The sequence below is a fragment of the Siphateles boraxobius genome, unplaced genomic scaffold (genome assembly GCF_051911475.1).
Source record: "Siphateles boraxobius isolate OS27281-9 unplaced genomic scaffold, OSU_SipBor_1 50, whole genome shotgun sequence".
Classification (NCBI taxonomy): Eukaryota; Metazoa; Chordata; class Actinopteri; order Cypriniformes; family Leuciscidae; genus Siphateles; species Siphateles boraxobius.
Window position 1 is genome coordinate 714,414 of NW_027509142.1, and position 15,986 is coordinate 730,399.

At 39.0% G+C, this 15,986-nt stretch overlaps 2 protein-coding genes across 2 annotated transcripts in view; one reads left to right on the top strand and one right to left on the bottom strand.

The window, feature by feature from the left end:
- Positions 1–14,776, top strand: LOC143712688 (BEN domain-containing protein 2). Its single transcript, XM_077204633.1, has 11 exons — positions 1–447; positions 1,428–1,558; positions 1,799–1,867; positions 2,004–2,081; positions 2,496–2,588; positions 4,174–4,495; positions 5,445–5,648; positions 8,969–9,090; positions 10,917–11,118; positions 13,344–13,547; positions 13,676–14,776. The coding sequence occupies exons 1-11, from the start codon at positions 435–437 to the stop codon at positions 13,813–13,815; spliced, it is 1,578 nt and encodes a 525-aa protein (XP_077060748.1). The 5' UTR covers positions 1–434; the 3' UTR covers positions 13,816–14,776.
- LOC143712687 (uncharacterized) overlaps positions 13,999–15,986 on the bottom strand; it is a 25,352-nt gene continuing 23,364 nt past the window's right edge. The window contains exons 9-10 of the mRNA XM_077204632.1: positions 14,419–14,555; positions 13,999–14,301 (exon numbers count right to left, since the gene is read on the bottom strand). Of these exons, the coding sequence (XP_077060747.1) occupies positions 14,212–14,301; positions 14,419–14,555 (227 nt within the window). The 3' untranslated portion in view covers positions 13,999–14,211. The remainder of the gene's footprint in view (positions 14,302–14,418; positions 14,556–15,986) is intronic.

Genomic DNA, 15,986 nt, shown 5'->3' on the forward strand with positions numbered 1-15,986 from the left:
ACGTGACTAAGGTGCTCTAAGCGCGTTCATCTGCCGTTTCAGCCACCGGTCTAGACGATCGTTTGTTCCCGTCCAAATAATAACACTGAAGTTTGACAGCCATATAACCGAAATACAAAGTGAATTCGTCTCTGAAAACGTCAGGGCACCAACGCGCTGCCCATCGTGCTTGTAGCTGTTTCTCAGGCAGGACAGGAGGGGCGTAGGAAGGGAACGCTTTGTAAAGTGAACGCCACGCTGCGTTCAGACATGCGCAGAGAAGAATGACATTGCAGAACGGGCGTGGTTTGAATGTAATCTAAAAATCCCGTACAATAACAACAGCCTAACACAAGTAAACCGTTCAAATATCAACAACAAGCTCAAGTAATAGGTGATAAATTTCAATAAAGCTGTACGATAAACACCACGCGAGTGACAGCGGCGGACCGAGCATGTCTGTTCACGGTACAAGTGCATCTCTTTACAACAATAATACACATTGAACGCTTTAAATGTGACTGACAGAACAATACATACAACTGTGGTTTTGTTTATCGCTTTATCGTGTTTTGTTGGCTCTAAAAACAGAAGTAGCTTCATATTCGCTGTGCGTTTATTCAACACACCGTTCCTCGTTTACTGCGAAATGAACGGAGAACGGAAGTAACGAACATCAGCTGTTTTAACGTTCGGAACGCTCTGTAATTTCCGTTTTAACTCCAAATACCACTTAGAAATGGTATTAACATGGTACTAACATATATTTCAACTATATCCACATGTTTAAAACCAAGTCTTTTCTATTCTAGTGTATTAACTATGGCGTTTAGTGATGCTACCATCGAAGTACAGTAATATTATCAGATGGTGATAAGATATACTATGAAACCGAATGATTTCTATATACCATGGTACATGGTAATTACCATGGTACTCCAGTATACTTCAAAAAATAGCAAGGCACTAATATTTTTGTGCATGTTCCATATACTAAAATGTACCTTAAAAAATAATAAGGTACAACCATGGTAACTTTTTTATTTATTTTCTTAGTAGAGTTGGTATTGTTGTAACACATTTCAGGCACTTCATTCATAATATTAATTCATAACATAGAGTGTGCAAAAGTCACTTTAAACCCCATGGATAACCCCACGGAACACAGAAAGATTCTTGAAAGACGTCTCTTATGCTCACAAAGACTGCATTAGAAGAACAGTAATATTGTAAAATGTTTCTATTGTAATATATTTTAAAATATAATTTATTCCCTTGAAGCAAAGCTGATTTTTCAGTCTTTAGTGTCACTCAACACTCAAACAAAAGAAGTCTAACCTTTCATTTGTTTGTAATTAGCACAGCTATGCCACAACTGAAATTCTGTTCAAGCATTTATAATTGGCACAGTGAAATAATCCAGACTTACCCATGTTTTCTGCCTCCAGTTAACAGGGGGAGAAGTGTGTTGTGTGGTTTGCAGGATGAGGCAGAAGAGGACAGTCTGGAGAGCATGGACAACGACGGGGCGGCAGTGATGATGAGATCCAGAGGCCCCAGTCCCCTCAGTGACAGTATGGTAGAGTATCACACTGTACATTTTCATATTTATTGGAGAGGATGGTAAGTAAACCATCTGTGGCAGTTCCACATGTATTCATTAATTTTGTTCACAAAATGTTGCCTTAATTTGGATTGTCTTCTTTTTTAAACTCTAATAACAGGCAAGAATATGTAATATGTGGATTCATGTCTATTGGTCATTTGATGGAGCAAATGCAGACATGAAACGGTCCTATCCTGTTATGTTTTCTGCTAGGTGTCTGAGGCGGATGATGAAGTTCTCATTAATGAAATCACACATCAAATACCATGTGATTCGCATGAGGTGATGGCTCTTTAAAAACATACTTCATACCTATAATGAATAATGGCTTCAATAAGTTGCCATGATTTGCATGATTGTTTTTGCTTAACTTTTCTTTCAAAGCCTATTGTTGTTGTTGTTGTTGTTGTGCATGAAGGCAGAGAGCGTGATTTCGACTGAGATATATGGAGCTGATTTGCAAAGAACTCTGGGAGAGATTCTTGCATACTGTCAGGTACTGATGATGAGGCAGTTGATTCATCGCTAAGCCCCGCCCTTAAAACATTACTGACCAATCCTCTCTGTTGTGTGTTGTAAGGCCAATTCACACTGCAGTTTTGTTCACTCACACTAATGTTATTACTTTCGAATTAGGTTTTTTTCTTCCCATTTTCATGTCTCGGTGTTTTTTTTCTCCACATAAAATGCTTTTGCAATATCACAATTCATGGTGGCCCGCATCACATCCAACAATAGTTTCAATAGTTTTTTATTAGCACGTTTACTGAACAGTAGTCAAGGAGGGCAGAGCTCAGCGAAGGGTCAATTCTGAAACTGTTTTTTTTTTTACTACGTATTTAACAAAGATTGTTAATGTTAAACATTGAGTTTTTAAAAGTCAGTATGACATTCAGGTGTCTTTTTGCAGGTTACATATGGAGCCATTCTGAAACTCGATGAGAAGTTTGAGATGCTCCAGGCGAAAGTAGCAAGCATCCAGAATCCAGCTGTCCTCTCTAAGGTAAAAATAACACACTTCACTCATATATCACAAATATAAATATTGACTATTACAGTAACAGCTATCCAAAAAAAAAAAGTCTCTGTTTGGATTTAAATAGGCAAATGCTTAAGAGTCAATGCTTGGATCATTATTGCTGTGATTATTATGTGTCTATCATGTTACATGTTTGGCAACAGTTCTTCTAACCCTAACTTATGAAGTGTGTAGCTTTTCATTTCTTAAACAAGCATGTAGGAAGACACACCATGGCCATATTTTTCAGGATGATAATGTCAAGATTTATCAGGCTCAAATTGTGAAAGAATGGTTGGAAGGGAGCATGAAGAATAATTTTAGAAGAACTGTTGCCAAACATATAACATGATAGAAATATAATAATCACTGCAATAATTAACCAATCATAGACTCTTAAGCATTTAGTGAAACTTTTTGTACGTATATTTTTTATGTTAAAGCTGCAGTCCGTAACTTTTTTGGGTTAAAAATTATTCCAAATAATTTTTTGAGCAAGTACATAACCAGCCAGTGTTCAACACTATCTGCTTGCCTTAGCTCGATTCAAAACGGTAAGCTTGTAATAATGTTTTTAACTCCAGTGGTACTGGTGGATTTCCACGGGAAATTCGTGCATGTCTTTGCGTCATTACGTCACATCTGTACACATACAGAAGAGTCTCGGCTAGTAGACTATGAGTGTGAGGATGTTGGAGGCGGAGATTTATAGCCTTTTCTCACAGCACTTGATATAATCAAACTTATCAATTTGATGGCGGATCCAGAAAGGTTCAAATGACAATCACCAGTGACAACTGGAGACTCACCCGTTGTAAAATGCAAAAGACTTCGGACTTCGGAAACAGAAAAAAGAGACTGTAACCGGCCCATGCGAAAACAGGGATACATATCGGAAGGGCATTAAATGTAGTCAAGCAATGCTGATGCTGTTAACATTAACAATTTGAGAACAAAGTATAATTTGCACGGTTTGACGTAATATGATAAGCGATCGTTAGATTTAATCAGCGCGATTTAATGCAATGTTTTTTTCCCCTTAGTTTGTGAGAACAAAAGTAGATGTTACTTGTTCAAATTACATTTTCTGGTGAAAATTCTTATGTTGGTAATACTTTCCAAAAAGTATAATCTGTGACCGTGAATGCCAGTATCCACACCGGCGGCGACTGACAGCCACACATTCTCCTCAAAACATTGGATTCATCCGCACTGTGCCGTGCCGAGGCACAACCCACGTAAAGTTGATAATTCCCCGAATAACTGCAATTGCAGATTTCAAACAGAGATGGCGACAAAGTGAAAAAAACTACGGACTGCAGTGTATAAATATATAAATAGTAGTATACAAATATTTAAATATATATATAGTAGTATATAATAATAAATAATATTAGTTAAATATATGGGCAGACGACAATCAACAGCTCTGTATTTTCACATTCGTCTTTGTGAAAATAAATAAAACAATCATCTGTTAGTTTTAATAAAAAACACTGGAGACCTAAAAGGTTCCAGTTGAAAAATATGCAGTCTTGACTGTAAATGAACTTTCTCCCTCTCATCTTAGAGGACACATTTGTCATCCAGCTACAGAGATCGCTCCAAGGCCAAGTCTGAAGCCATGATCAGTTCTGAAGCGTCGATGCCCCGTCTCGTTCATATCTCCTCTACGTCTCCCCTTCCATCTGTGGAGAGCTGGAAACCTCCTGCCCTCTCCCCCAGCCCTCCACGACTGATCATCCAGAACCAGGCCAGGGACACAGCGCCAACCCACGCAATACAGGAACCTCTCAGCACCAATAAAATGAGTCTAATGCAGCAACATCTGGAGCGAGTGAAGAGTCCAGCTGAAATCAGCCCAGCGTCAACTACAGACCTTTATAAGAAGAGTAAGAGAGTCCTTTTGCAGAAAAATATCTTAACGTTCTTAAAATTTACTTGGGAAGCACTGTGTTTTGTAACATGCTACGACCTGCTTTCAGAGAATATATTTAAAGTGCGGCCTATTATGCCCAGAATTAGTTCTCGAAAAAGAGGAGTTTAGAGAGACCGAACCCTTTATCGAACTGTTTCAGGATGTGTTCACACTTGTAGTCCAGCTATTTTGGTCTGGACCAAAAAAAGAAAATGATACATTTACTCCTGGTTCACTAAGAGTTCACATTTTAACACTAAACCTAAAGATACAAAACAAAACAAAAACTGCTTTTATGATGTATAATCTCCATCTCCTTTTCGTACATCCCAAAAAAAAAAAGCTGTTGGGCTAAATCCGCTCGTTGTGTGTGCATGTACATATGATGGAGCTGAGAACTCGCGAAGAGCTTATAACGTGTAAAGGAGTCAAAACAGCGTCAGGAATCCCTCCATCACACACAGAAACAAAGATCTGCTGTGAGGAGACGCAGTTCTGATGCCTACACTGAACTGTGATGGGAAACATCACGATAATAACTAGAAAAAACAGGTATTCCCTGAGCATTCTGCCCTTTTTGGGGTTGCAACTTTAGACATCATGTTCTGTTTTTGGTTTGTTTACATGTCTTTGGTCCGTGTTGCATTTCACATTTCAGTAAAACCACACCAGAGTTTGTTTGGAAGCGAGACTCATCTTTTCAGCGTCTCGGTCCTCTTGTTTGGTGGCACCAGGTTTCAGATGCAGCGTTCACATTTATACAAATAAATCGATAAACCGCACTAAAAGAGAAATCGCATCAGAGTTCTTTTTAATCGAACCATTGGCATTTTTTTTCATTGGCATTTGAACCTCACCTCACTAACTTGAATGAGTTTTTTTTAATTTAATGCCGCCATTTGTGCCCGTTTCTACTCCTGCAGGTTGCCTGGGTAGCTCCGATAGGAAGGTGTTCCTGTCAAACTGTATCCTGCAGAGGGCTGGTAAAATGGCACGTCCTGGTGCGGCGGTGCGGTACCTCACACGAAACATTTTCACAGTGGGGGAACTTTCTCAAAGCAGCACTAATGGAAACCCAACCAGACGCCTAAAGAGACTCGACCCAAACAAGATCAATGCCATTAGAGGTGAGCTGGATCTGTATTTAATGAATGGCCTTTCTCTGTGTAGTGTTGCCAACTATTTTCAATAGTAAGTTGCTAAGCCTGGCTCAAAAAGTTGCGAAATGTCGCTAGATGACGTTATGTGCTTATTGTAGGCCATTTACATGTTTTCTCTCCTAATCTGTGCTCACAGTCGCACACTATATTTTAATATAAAATTTAGCCAAATTGCATTTTTATGGGCTGAAATTTAGCATGGTTGAATATTTAAGCTGTAAATATTTAAATTCATAACATTTCAAACACATTTTCATTAGTAAAATTTCAACAATCCATATTCACCTTTCATATTTCACATCCAAAATATTGAAACTCATTAAAAATACAACCTATAATATTCAACAGGCGGTTTTCAGTCCATTTTATTTCGCTTTGCAAATTCACTTCCACAAATTCAGTGGTTCAAATTCGACAATAAATTCAACGTTGACATCCAGGAACTGCAGGAAAAGCAGTAGATTACCGAGCATAATCTCCATCTGCTGTTAGTCGACCTCACCAGCAGGGGGTGCAAGCGCGTGTTGTTGACGAAGACCAGAGCAACAGTTAGAGCAAGCCATTCATTATAAAACTCATTTACAACAATGTAAGTGTATCTGTGATTATTATGACGTCTGTTTTACGTGAAATTCAGTGTTTTTACTATTACTTTTCCTGTCTAGCCTACATGCATCTTTCTCTACTGTGAACGAGATTATAATGTTAACCTTATATTGTGGCGATTGGGCTGCATGCAGTACTAAGGTTTCCCTAAATACTTCAGGATTCCCCTGCTGGACATATAAAACGCTTAACGTAGCTTAATGGACTAATACAGTGATATAAAAGACCAAACTCGCAGGCAAGCAGAAGGACTCAGAATATGAACTTAACGCGCAAAGCTTAATGCTCAGCGTTTCTCAGTGATACTGGCATAAGTTGGCTTGACATTGGACGTTCGCACATTTAGGGACCGTCTCTAAAGTTGCATACGACATTGGTATACACGTTTCTAACTTCAATAGCATTTGAAGAGAACGACTTACAGTCATAAAACCAACTTTAAAGCGTTCATGTAGGTATCAGGCATAATGCGCAATTTATTCAAATAAATTGAAGTTAGAAACGTTTAGGCCAATGTTACTTTAGAGACGGTCCCTAAATGTGCGAATGTCAAGCCAATTTTACATTTAGTCATTTAGCAGACGCTTTTATCCAAAGCGACTTACAGTTAAACTAATATAGGACAACAATATGAAAGTGCTATGATCCTTCCCAGTTTAATCTAATGCAGTACATGTATGTAGGCATACTTCCCCAATAAGGTGCAAGTTTTGTCCTGACGGAAGGGGAATCCTTGAGTATGATGAGGTATTGAGGGAAACCGATTATAATCCTGTTCATGGTAGAAAAAGCTGATAACATGTAAGGCTACACAATGAAGTTAATGAATGAAACATAAACGGCTTTTGTGCCTTTATCATCTTTTCCGCATAATAAGGCTACTGACCCAAATAATCATCACAAATAATGTAATGCATGCTCAATTGTTGTAAATGGGTTTTTATGATGAATGGCTTGCTCTAACTGTTGCTCTGGTCTTCGTCAACAACACGCGCTTGCACCCCCTGCTGGTGAGGTCGACTAACAGCAGATGGAGATTATGCTCGGTAATCTACTGCTTTTCCTGCAGTTCCTGGATGTCAATTTTGAATTTACGGTCAAATTTGAACCACTGAATTTGTGGAAGCTAATTTGCAAAGCGAAATAAAATGGACTGAAAACCGCCTGTTGAATATTATAGGTTGTATTTTTAATCAGTTTCAATATTTTGGATGTGAAATATGAAAGGTGAATATGGATTATTGAAATTTTACTAATGAAAATGTGTTTGAAATGTTTTGAATTTAAATATTCACAGCTTAAATATTCAACCATGGTAAATTTCAGCCCATAAAAACGCAAGTCCTAAAAATACAATGCATTAAAATACAAGCAGGGTTAATGCAATGCACTTTTTTTTTCAAGTAGTACAATTCAACATGCTTTTTGTTTCGAAAACATTTGGCATTATTTTACTTCCATAAAAAAGTTGCAAGGTGCTTTTTTGAAAGAAAGAAAAAAGTCAGTAAATGGGGCCTGAAAATTTGCTTAATCTAGAAACAAAGTTGCTAATTTGGCAACACTGACTACGTTTACATGCAGCCAATAACCCATTAAAAACCGGGATATTAGCAATAACCCGGTCGCGCACGGCCATGTAAACACCAGCAAAAGTCAAGTCAAGTCAAGTCATCTTCATTTATATAGCGTTTTTAACAATGTAGATTGTTTCAAAGCAGCCTTACAGAGATAAACATATAATTTAAGGTAACAGAGATTGGTTTGGTTTTATAGTGGCTCTTGAAAAATGTTTTTTTGCAGCTAAAGTTAGTTTTGATTGATTCACTTCCGTCTAAATGATCATTTGTTATTAAATTAGGGGCCGCTAAGACGACACCGTTCTCTCTAAACAGACTTTAAACGTGAACCTGTGAGAGACGCTGATGGCGTTCACATGCGCATTAAGAATTGATTCTATAGTTATGTGCGTTTGAATATATGTGCGCAGGTTTATAATTCCTTACAAACCATGCCTAAACAAACTACTTGTCTTGTCTATAAATTTTGATGCAGAATTTTATTTTATCTTATCACTTTGGGTAGGTATTCGAACCGAAAAATTCCACAACGCTTTATCTGTAGAGTGGTATAGGGATCCTCCATAGGGAGAGGCTAGTTGGCACTTCAGCACTGCATTGTCATCGGGCACCAAAGCGCAAACAAAGGCGATCGCTATCTGCCCCAAACTATTAATTATCCGCGTGCTGCTGCTGCTGTTGTTGTTGTCTTTGGATACAGGAAGAAGAATCGGAAATGACGGATATTGCTTCTTAAGGTTGTCCGTACGTCCAGACGCTAACCGTGCGTCGCCGTTTACATCGGGATATTGCAATTCCATGTATACAGGAGAAACTCTCTCTGCTCACGCATGTAAACGGGTTATTCCTAATGTTTCAGAAACCCGAATAGTGACCCTAACCGACCATAACCTGAAAATTGGCTGCATGTAAACGTAGTCATTGTCTCTGTGTGATGTCTTTTTTTAAATTACATTTAAATTATGGACTTAAATTTCAAACACATTAAGATGTAGAGATTTTGATTAAGGCTCTCCATGACTTGCTCAGCTTCATATATCAATATCTGTTGCAGTTTACTGATCAGCATGAAAGTCACTCGTTTTAACAGTGGTATTTCCACAGAGTGGGCGGTAAAGAGATACCCCAAATTTGATCTTCGAGAGAAAGGCAAAGACTGGAAAGTTTGTCTGGCTGTGATAAACTCAATGGCCCGCTACTATCGGTTCATGGACAAGACACGGAAGGTGAGAATGACAGTAACTCTTCTCTAACATCAGCAAAAACAGACAATGCAACCAGTGTTGGGAAAGTTCACTTTATCCATGAACTAGTCCAAAGTTCAGTTCACAAATTTTTTAAATGAACTAGTTCATTCATAGTTCTTTTTTTCTAAGCTATTATTTCTCAAAATGACTGCCACAGCGCATATAGAACCACAGACAGCAATTATTTTATCGGCGGGGAAAGTTTGCACAGAAATGTAAGATTTTTCCCATCCTCACCGACCTTGTCATAAAACTCGTTTAAATGATCATACGACGCCTGCTTGCTGTTTTTTGTTTGATGACGCATGCGGCGGTGCGACACTGGTGGCTGGTGTTGCCAGATTGGGTGTTTTTTCCGCTACATAATAAGGCCTGTTTACTGTGTGTTTTCGCCGGGTTTTCGCCTGGAAGGCTCTATAGAAATCTGCCACCGAATTGAACGAAGTTAAACTGAGAGAGCGTGTCGTTCACAGACACCAGAATGAACGAGTTCACAGTAACGTTCATCAGGCAGTAATACTGTTCAGTTCACGTTCGCCCAAAATATGAACGAGTTCATGAACTATCGTTCAATGAAGCGTTCAGGCACAACACTGCATGTAATATTAGAGTCCCAGTTGAAACACCGATTGAGCGATTACGCAAGATTATTTTCAGTTAGATGTATTGTATCTTTCATCATTTCTTTTGATTTTAGTTTATGTTTACTTATTAATTTTTTTGCTGTAACTAGTAGTAAAGTGGACGAGATGATCAGTTCACGTGCGCTTGATACACTCAAAAAGAATTGCACTCAGAATTGCAAACAAGTCTGAATTGTGAGATAAAAAGTCGAAGCAATTTTTGCTGCTTGAACTGAAGCGCTACAGCGATCTGTCATGCCAAAACGGCATTTATTGTTTGAATTTAGTAGTAAATTCAAACTTGAGACTTTGCTTCTTATTAAAAAGTAACAAAGCTTTTTGCGATTATTGGATGGCAGGCGTGCTACAAATGTTTAGTGAAGGTCTGGTCATGCATCAACAGAAAACAGCACAGACTAAAAGATTTTAGATAAATTTCAGTGCACCCTTAACTTTTCACCAATATCAGAATGTGGCAACCTTCTTTTTTTTGTTTTACAATAAAAACCAATTTAAAGTCAATATATCTGCAGCATTTTCACTACATTATTCCCACCGCTTTTCCCAAATGTCCTTGGACCCTTGAGATTGTAGTCTGCACTTATATTTATCTATTTGTTTTTGCCTGTTTTAATCATAAGCGTTTAATGCTTAAGTCATATATGTTGATCATATTTGTGTAGAAGTACCGGACATGCTTTAATTCATCTAAAACTAAACTAAATGTTTAAAATTTTTGCTTTAAAAATGCATTTGCCACACTACAGGATTATTTAAATGAACTGCACAAAAGCCAAAAGGTATGGAAGTTTCCGCCACAGAGTAAAAAATAAAAAAGGTAATTGAGACTTCTCACAATTCAGACTTTTTTGCAATTCTGAGTTTTTATCTTTTAGTTTATAATAAAGAATTGACTGAATTCAGAATTGCATGTTTATATCTCGCAATTCTGACTTTATATCTTGTAATTCTGAGAAATAAAGTCTGAATTGCGAGATGTAAACATGCAATTGTGAGAAAGTCGCAATTATCTTTTAAATTGTTTTATTCTGTGGCGGAAACAAGCTTCCATAAAAAGGTGCTTAAGAAATTGTGAAGAAAAGTAGTTTTGTAAACTATCATACATCACTATATTTTTCTTGGAGTGTTATGTCTGTTAGTAAATTAATGTTTCGCTCACAGCTAAAGATTGAAGACAGTGTAAAACCTGACAACAGTGGATCAGTGACATCAGAATCGGCACCTAAGGCAGTTGCATGTGAAGCGGCCGCAGAGATTGATGTTGAACTGTCTGACAGCGACGCTGAGCAGAAACAGCAGGAAGTGCTGATGAGCCACATCACAGAAGAATACGACATGCCTGCCGACTGGGAATCTAACGGCGGTCAGTGTGGACTGAAACATCTCATCTGTCAATCAAATCTAGTTCCTAATAGGGCTGTGCTTTTGGGTCAAGAGATCACAATTTTGTTTCAAATTAAAATTGCGTTTGTCAATACAGTAGCTATGTTTCCATCCCCCTATTTTTTTATGAAACTGTTGGGATATGGCATTAAAAAAAACGATTACAGATTACGCACAAATGATTACGATTTGAAGATAATGCGCATTATTAAATGCACATAAACTATTATGGAAACACATTTACCTAATAAATCCCTCAATGCACAACAAGAAACTCCAAATGTGATTGGATAACTGGACTAACCAGCGGAGCAATTTCATCGCACAGCATCTCAAATGTTGGTTTTGTTCGTCTGTCATCAGAATGATTTGGTTTAATTCCCTCCTGAAGTGTCACAATTGCGTTCACAAACACCAGCATCCGAAAGCAAGATAACATCACAACGTTTATTGCGTTTCGTCTACGCAGGAGGAAAAAATATCTACAGATTGTTCCCCGATTGCAGCAACTTACATTTTTATTACAGATATTTTGCGCCAATTTCCCCAGGAAGTGACGATTTTGTTCTCTTGATCCCATAAGATGGAAATGCTGCTTTATTCGCAAATGTTTCATGCGATATTCCAATTTTGCACACAAGTTAAATTTGCCACTCTGGCGGTGGGCTGGTGTGGGTTTGCTTATAGCCCCCCAGCTCAGCCGCCATGTGTTGGAGTTCACCCCGGTGAACGAGAGGGTTGCTTCCCTGCGCCTTCGGGTCGGGGTTAGGTCTCTCACTGTCGTTTGTGCCTTATCATCTTATCATTCGACCTCCGGCCATTTTGTCTTGGACACTCGGGGGAAGAGAGGGGCAGAGCTGTCAACTGATCACCACCTGGTGTTGAGTTGGATCCGATGGCGGGGGAGGAAGCTGAACAGATTCGGCAGACTCAAGCATACTTGTGAGGGTCTGTTGGGAACGTTTGGCCGAGTCCCCTGTCAGAGAGATCTTCAACTTCCACCTCCGGCGCGACCGGATCCCGAGGGAGTCTGGAGATATTGAGTCCAAGTGGACCATGTTCTCCACATGTTCTCCGTCTGTCGAGGCGACAATCCCCGAACCCGGTGGTGGACACCTGAAGTAAGGGATGCCGTCAAGCTGAAGGAGGAGTCCTATTGGGCCTGGCTGGCTTGTGGGACTCCTGAGGCAGCTGACGGGTACCGGCAGGCCAAGCGGACTGGGGTGGTTGTGGAGGAAAAAAAAAGTGGTGGAATTGGGTGAGGCCATGGAGAAGGACTACCGATTAGCCTCGAAGAGATTCTGGTAAACCGTCCGGCGCCTCAGGAGAGGGAAGCAGTGCCCTACCAACACTGTTTACAGTGGAGGTGGGCAGCTGTTGACCTCAACTGGGGTTGTCGTCAGACGGTGGAAGGAATACTTCGAGGATCTCTTCAATCCCACCAATATCATTTTTACGTTTTGTTTCTGAGTTTGGATCACTTTCGTAGTCTATTGAATTAATAAAATCCCTTTTATTTCCCGAAAAAATATTACCAATTTGAAGTGGAACGCTGTCCCATCTCGAAATTCACTCACCAGACTCCGTCCCTGCATGTAACCACGTCAGTCGGAACGAATTGGCCAGATCAGATTGAGATCAGATTTCATTTGGGTTGTAAGGGGTGGCTTAAACCTTTTCTAATCCCTTCAATAGGGCTGTCAACACTTGATCGAATTGAAAGCTAAACCTGGAAAGTTCTGCACATGTGTGCAATAATGTAAAAATGGCTTAATGATGTATGATGCGTAGAACATGCTGTTGTCGAATGGAGTGTCATTAAATGACTGTTGTGTCATTCTATACTTCTTCCACTCATTGTCTGTGAAGTGGAGCAGGACAATGTCGTCCCATCAGGCCTCGCTTCAGACTCATCCACAGCCGCCTTGTTTTAGGTGCAAAAAGGGCATTTTTAATGCTTGATAAATATAAGCAGCACGGCACAAAGATTCATATGCTCGTCATCTAATCAGGACACAAAATAGATACATATTAAGTATGCTTTGATGGCAGGATGATAGTTAGTCTGCACCAACGGCATTCAAATCAGATTTGAAGCTTGTGACAAATCAATCGGAATGATTTAAATCCGATTGAAACAAAAAGTGACCATGTAAACGTAGCCACTCAGTCTAATTCCTCATTTTCGTGTGTTCTTCTGAGCAGTGTATCTTGGCCCCCCTCATCGGGATGTGAAGGTTCCTGGGTTTGCCTTGTCTGCAGCACATTTGCGCACACGTCCAGAGCTTATCGCGCGGTATCTCATTAAATTCATCTTCCCAGAGGATGTGCTGGTACGCAGTAATGTTTACGGTGGGGTGCGGCGCGGCATTCAGGCTCTCGACCACAACAAGATCTCTGCACTGCGAGGTGAGATGTCTGATAATCGGCAATGTAGTTAGCTACTTTTTCAAAAGTAGTTTAGATTGGGCACTAATGAGTAGTTGTTCTCGGATCCCAACCGCAGTCACAGCTTCTTTCACTCTTCTCTTCTTCAGAGCACCTGTTGGAGCGTTTTCCCTGGATGAAGCTGGAGGAAGATGGAAGTGACTGGAAGGTTTGCGTAGGTGCTATAAACAGCACCATCCGCAAGTTTCGCTACGAACGCAAGATGGGCATAAAGAGAGGGATACGCTAGTGCAGTTAAAAACTGCTCAATAACATTGAGGTGAAATATTATTTGTAGAGGAGTTTGTGAAGAATGACGTGTCAAGACAACTCTAACAATCCAGTATAAATCACAACTGAGATTAAATACTAGTCATGCACTCTAGAAATAACAGCAACTAGCTACTTTAATAATATAATTTTCAACAAGAAATCTGGAAAAAAAAACTTTATTTGGCAATATTAAAAATATACAGGTGTATGAACAAAAAATTGTTAATATATGGATTTATTAAGAACAAAATGTTAATATATTATGTATTCAAAACTTCTCTTTCCTTAGAAACATAGCAGCTATAGAAAAGAGAAAAACTGCTGTTGCACTTCAGTTCTGAACTTAAGTTGTGGAGTTCTAGAGTTCAGATGATTAATTGAAATGAAGTATGTGTGTGTCAGGATTACAAAACAAAACAGACCCACAGGAGTATGAAGGGTCATTTTTTGTTTCTCCTTCAACCTGAAATAAAGCACAGAAGCACTGTTTAAAACATGTTTTTTGCCCCTTAAACTACTGAATGAAAGTGTATATTATGTAGGTAAATTAAGTTCTAGTCGGCATGATGGAGAAACGCACCTCTTTTGGCATATATGATGTTTTTTCAGCTCTTTTCTTGAGGTTTTTAGTGATGTTGTTGATCACTCCAAGACACTGTGCCCATGACAGACCCCTCACGCCGACGTCAAACTGTGGGTACATCTCAGCCAGGAACTCTAAACACAAAAAGTGTATATATTTTTCATTTCCATTTAGAAATGCTAATGATGCACAAATTTAAGTTTTGAAATAAATTCTCTTGGAAAAAAACTTGATTCACAAATTCTTCCTTAAACGTTTATGCATTAATGCATAAAAAGTCAATATCATATTTTTTTTAATTCATCATTCATTATGAAAAAGCCTACACTTCACATGAAGGTTAGTGGCATGTCGTGTGCAAATTTTGCCATGCTAAATTAAAATCTTTGACTAGATACTTTTTGCACACAACATGACTTTGACAGAAAAAGAAAATAGGCCTAAATAATCTACAGATTAATATTTAATTTGAATCTGTGAAGTTAAAGGGTTAGTTCACCCAGAAATGTAAATTCTGTCAGTAATTACTCTCCCTCATGTTGTTCCAACCCCTTAAGACCTTCGTTCATCTTCAGAACACGAATTAAGATATTTTTGATGAAATCTGAGAGCTGGATCATTCCTCCATAGGCTTCTTGAGGGATTGAACTTGCCGGCCTCGAAAAGTTATTAAATACATCGTTAAAATAGTCCAAGTGACTACAGTGGCTCAATCTTAAGTTTATCGAACGACGAGAACACTTGTAACGACAAAAATAACGACTTTATTTCAACTATTCATTTCCTCCTCTCTAGGCCTCGAGTCAGGTTACTAGTTTAACAGCATATGATCTGTTGTTTTAGGTCACACGCATCACACACGACCAGCGTCGGCCAATAGTGAGCCTACGTGTGACGTAGCTCTACGCAATTACACTAGTTTAACTGACTCGAGGCCCACAGAGAAGGAAATGAATAGTTGAAATAGTCGTTATTTATGTTTGTTTTTGCGCACAAAAAGTATTCTCGTCGCTTGATAAACTTAAGATTGAGTCACTGTAGTCACTTGGACTATTTTAACGATGTCTTTAATAACTTTTCGAGGCCAGCAAGTTTCAATCCCTCAAGAAGCCTATGGACTAGTATGGAGGAGTGATCCAGCTCTCAGATTTCATCAAAAATATCTTAATTTGTGTTCCGAAGATGAACGAAGGTCTCACCAGAATTTTCATTTTTGGGTGAACTATCCCTTTAATAAACAATTATTTCTGGTTAAAGGAACACTCCGACATTTTCGGACTTTAGCTTATTCACCGTATCTCCCAGAGTTAGATAAGTCCATACACACCCTTTTCATGTCTGTGCGTACTGTAACTGTCTGACGCATTCACCACTAGCCTAGGTTAGCACAAAGACTGGAAGTAAATGGCTCCAGCTAGCATACTGCTCCCAATAAGTGACAAAATAATAGCAACATTTTCCTATTTGTATGTTGTGATATGTATAGTCACTGTGTGTACAAATAACAAGGTCATATGAGACACAGCCATCGTCTAACCGTATACATACTGGAAACTATATTCTCA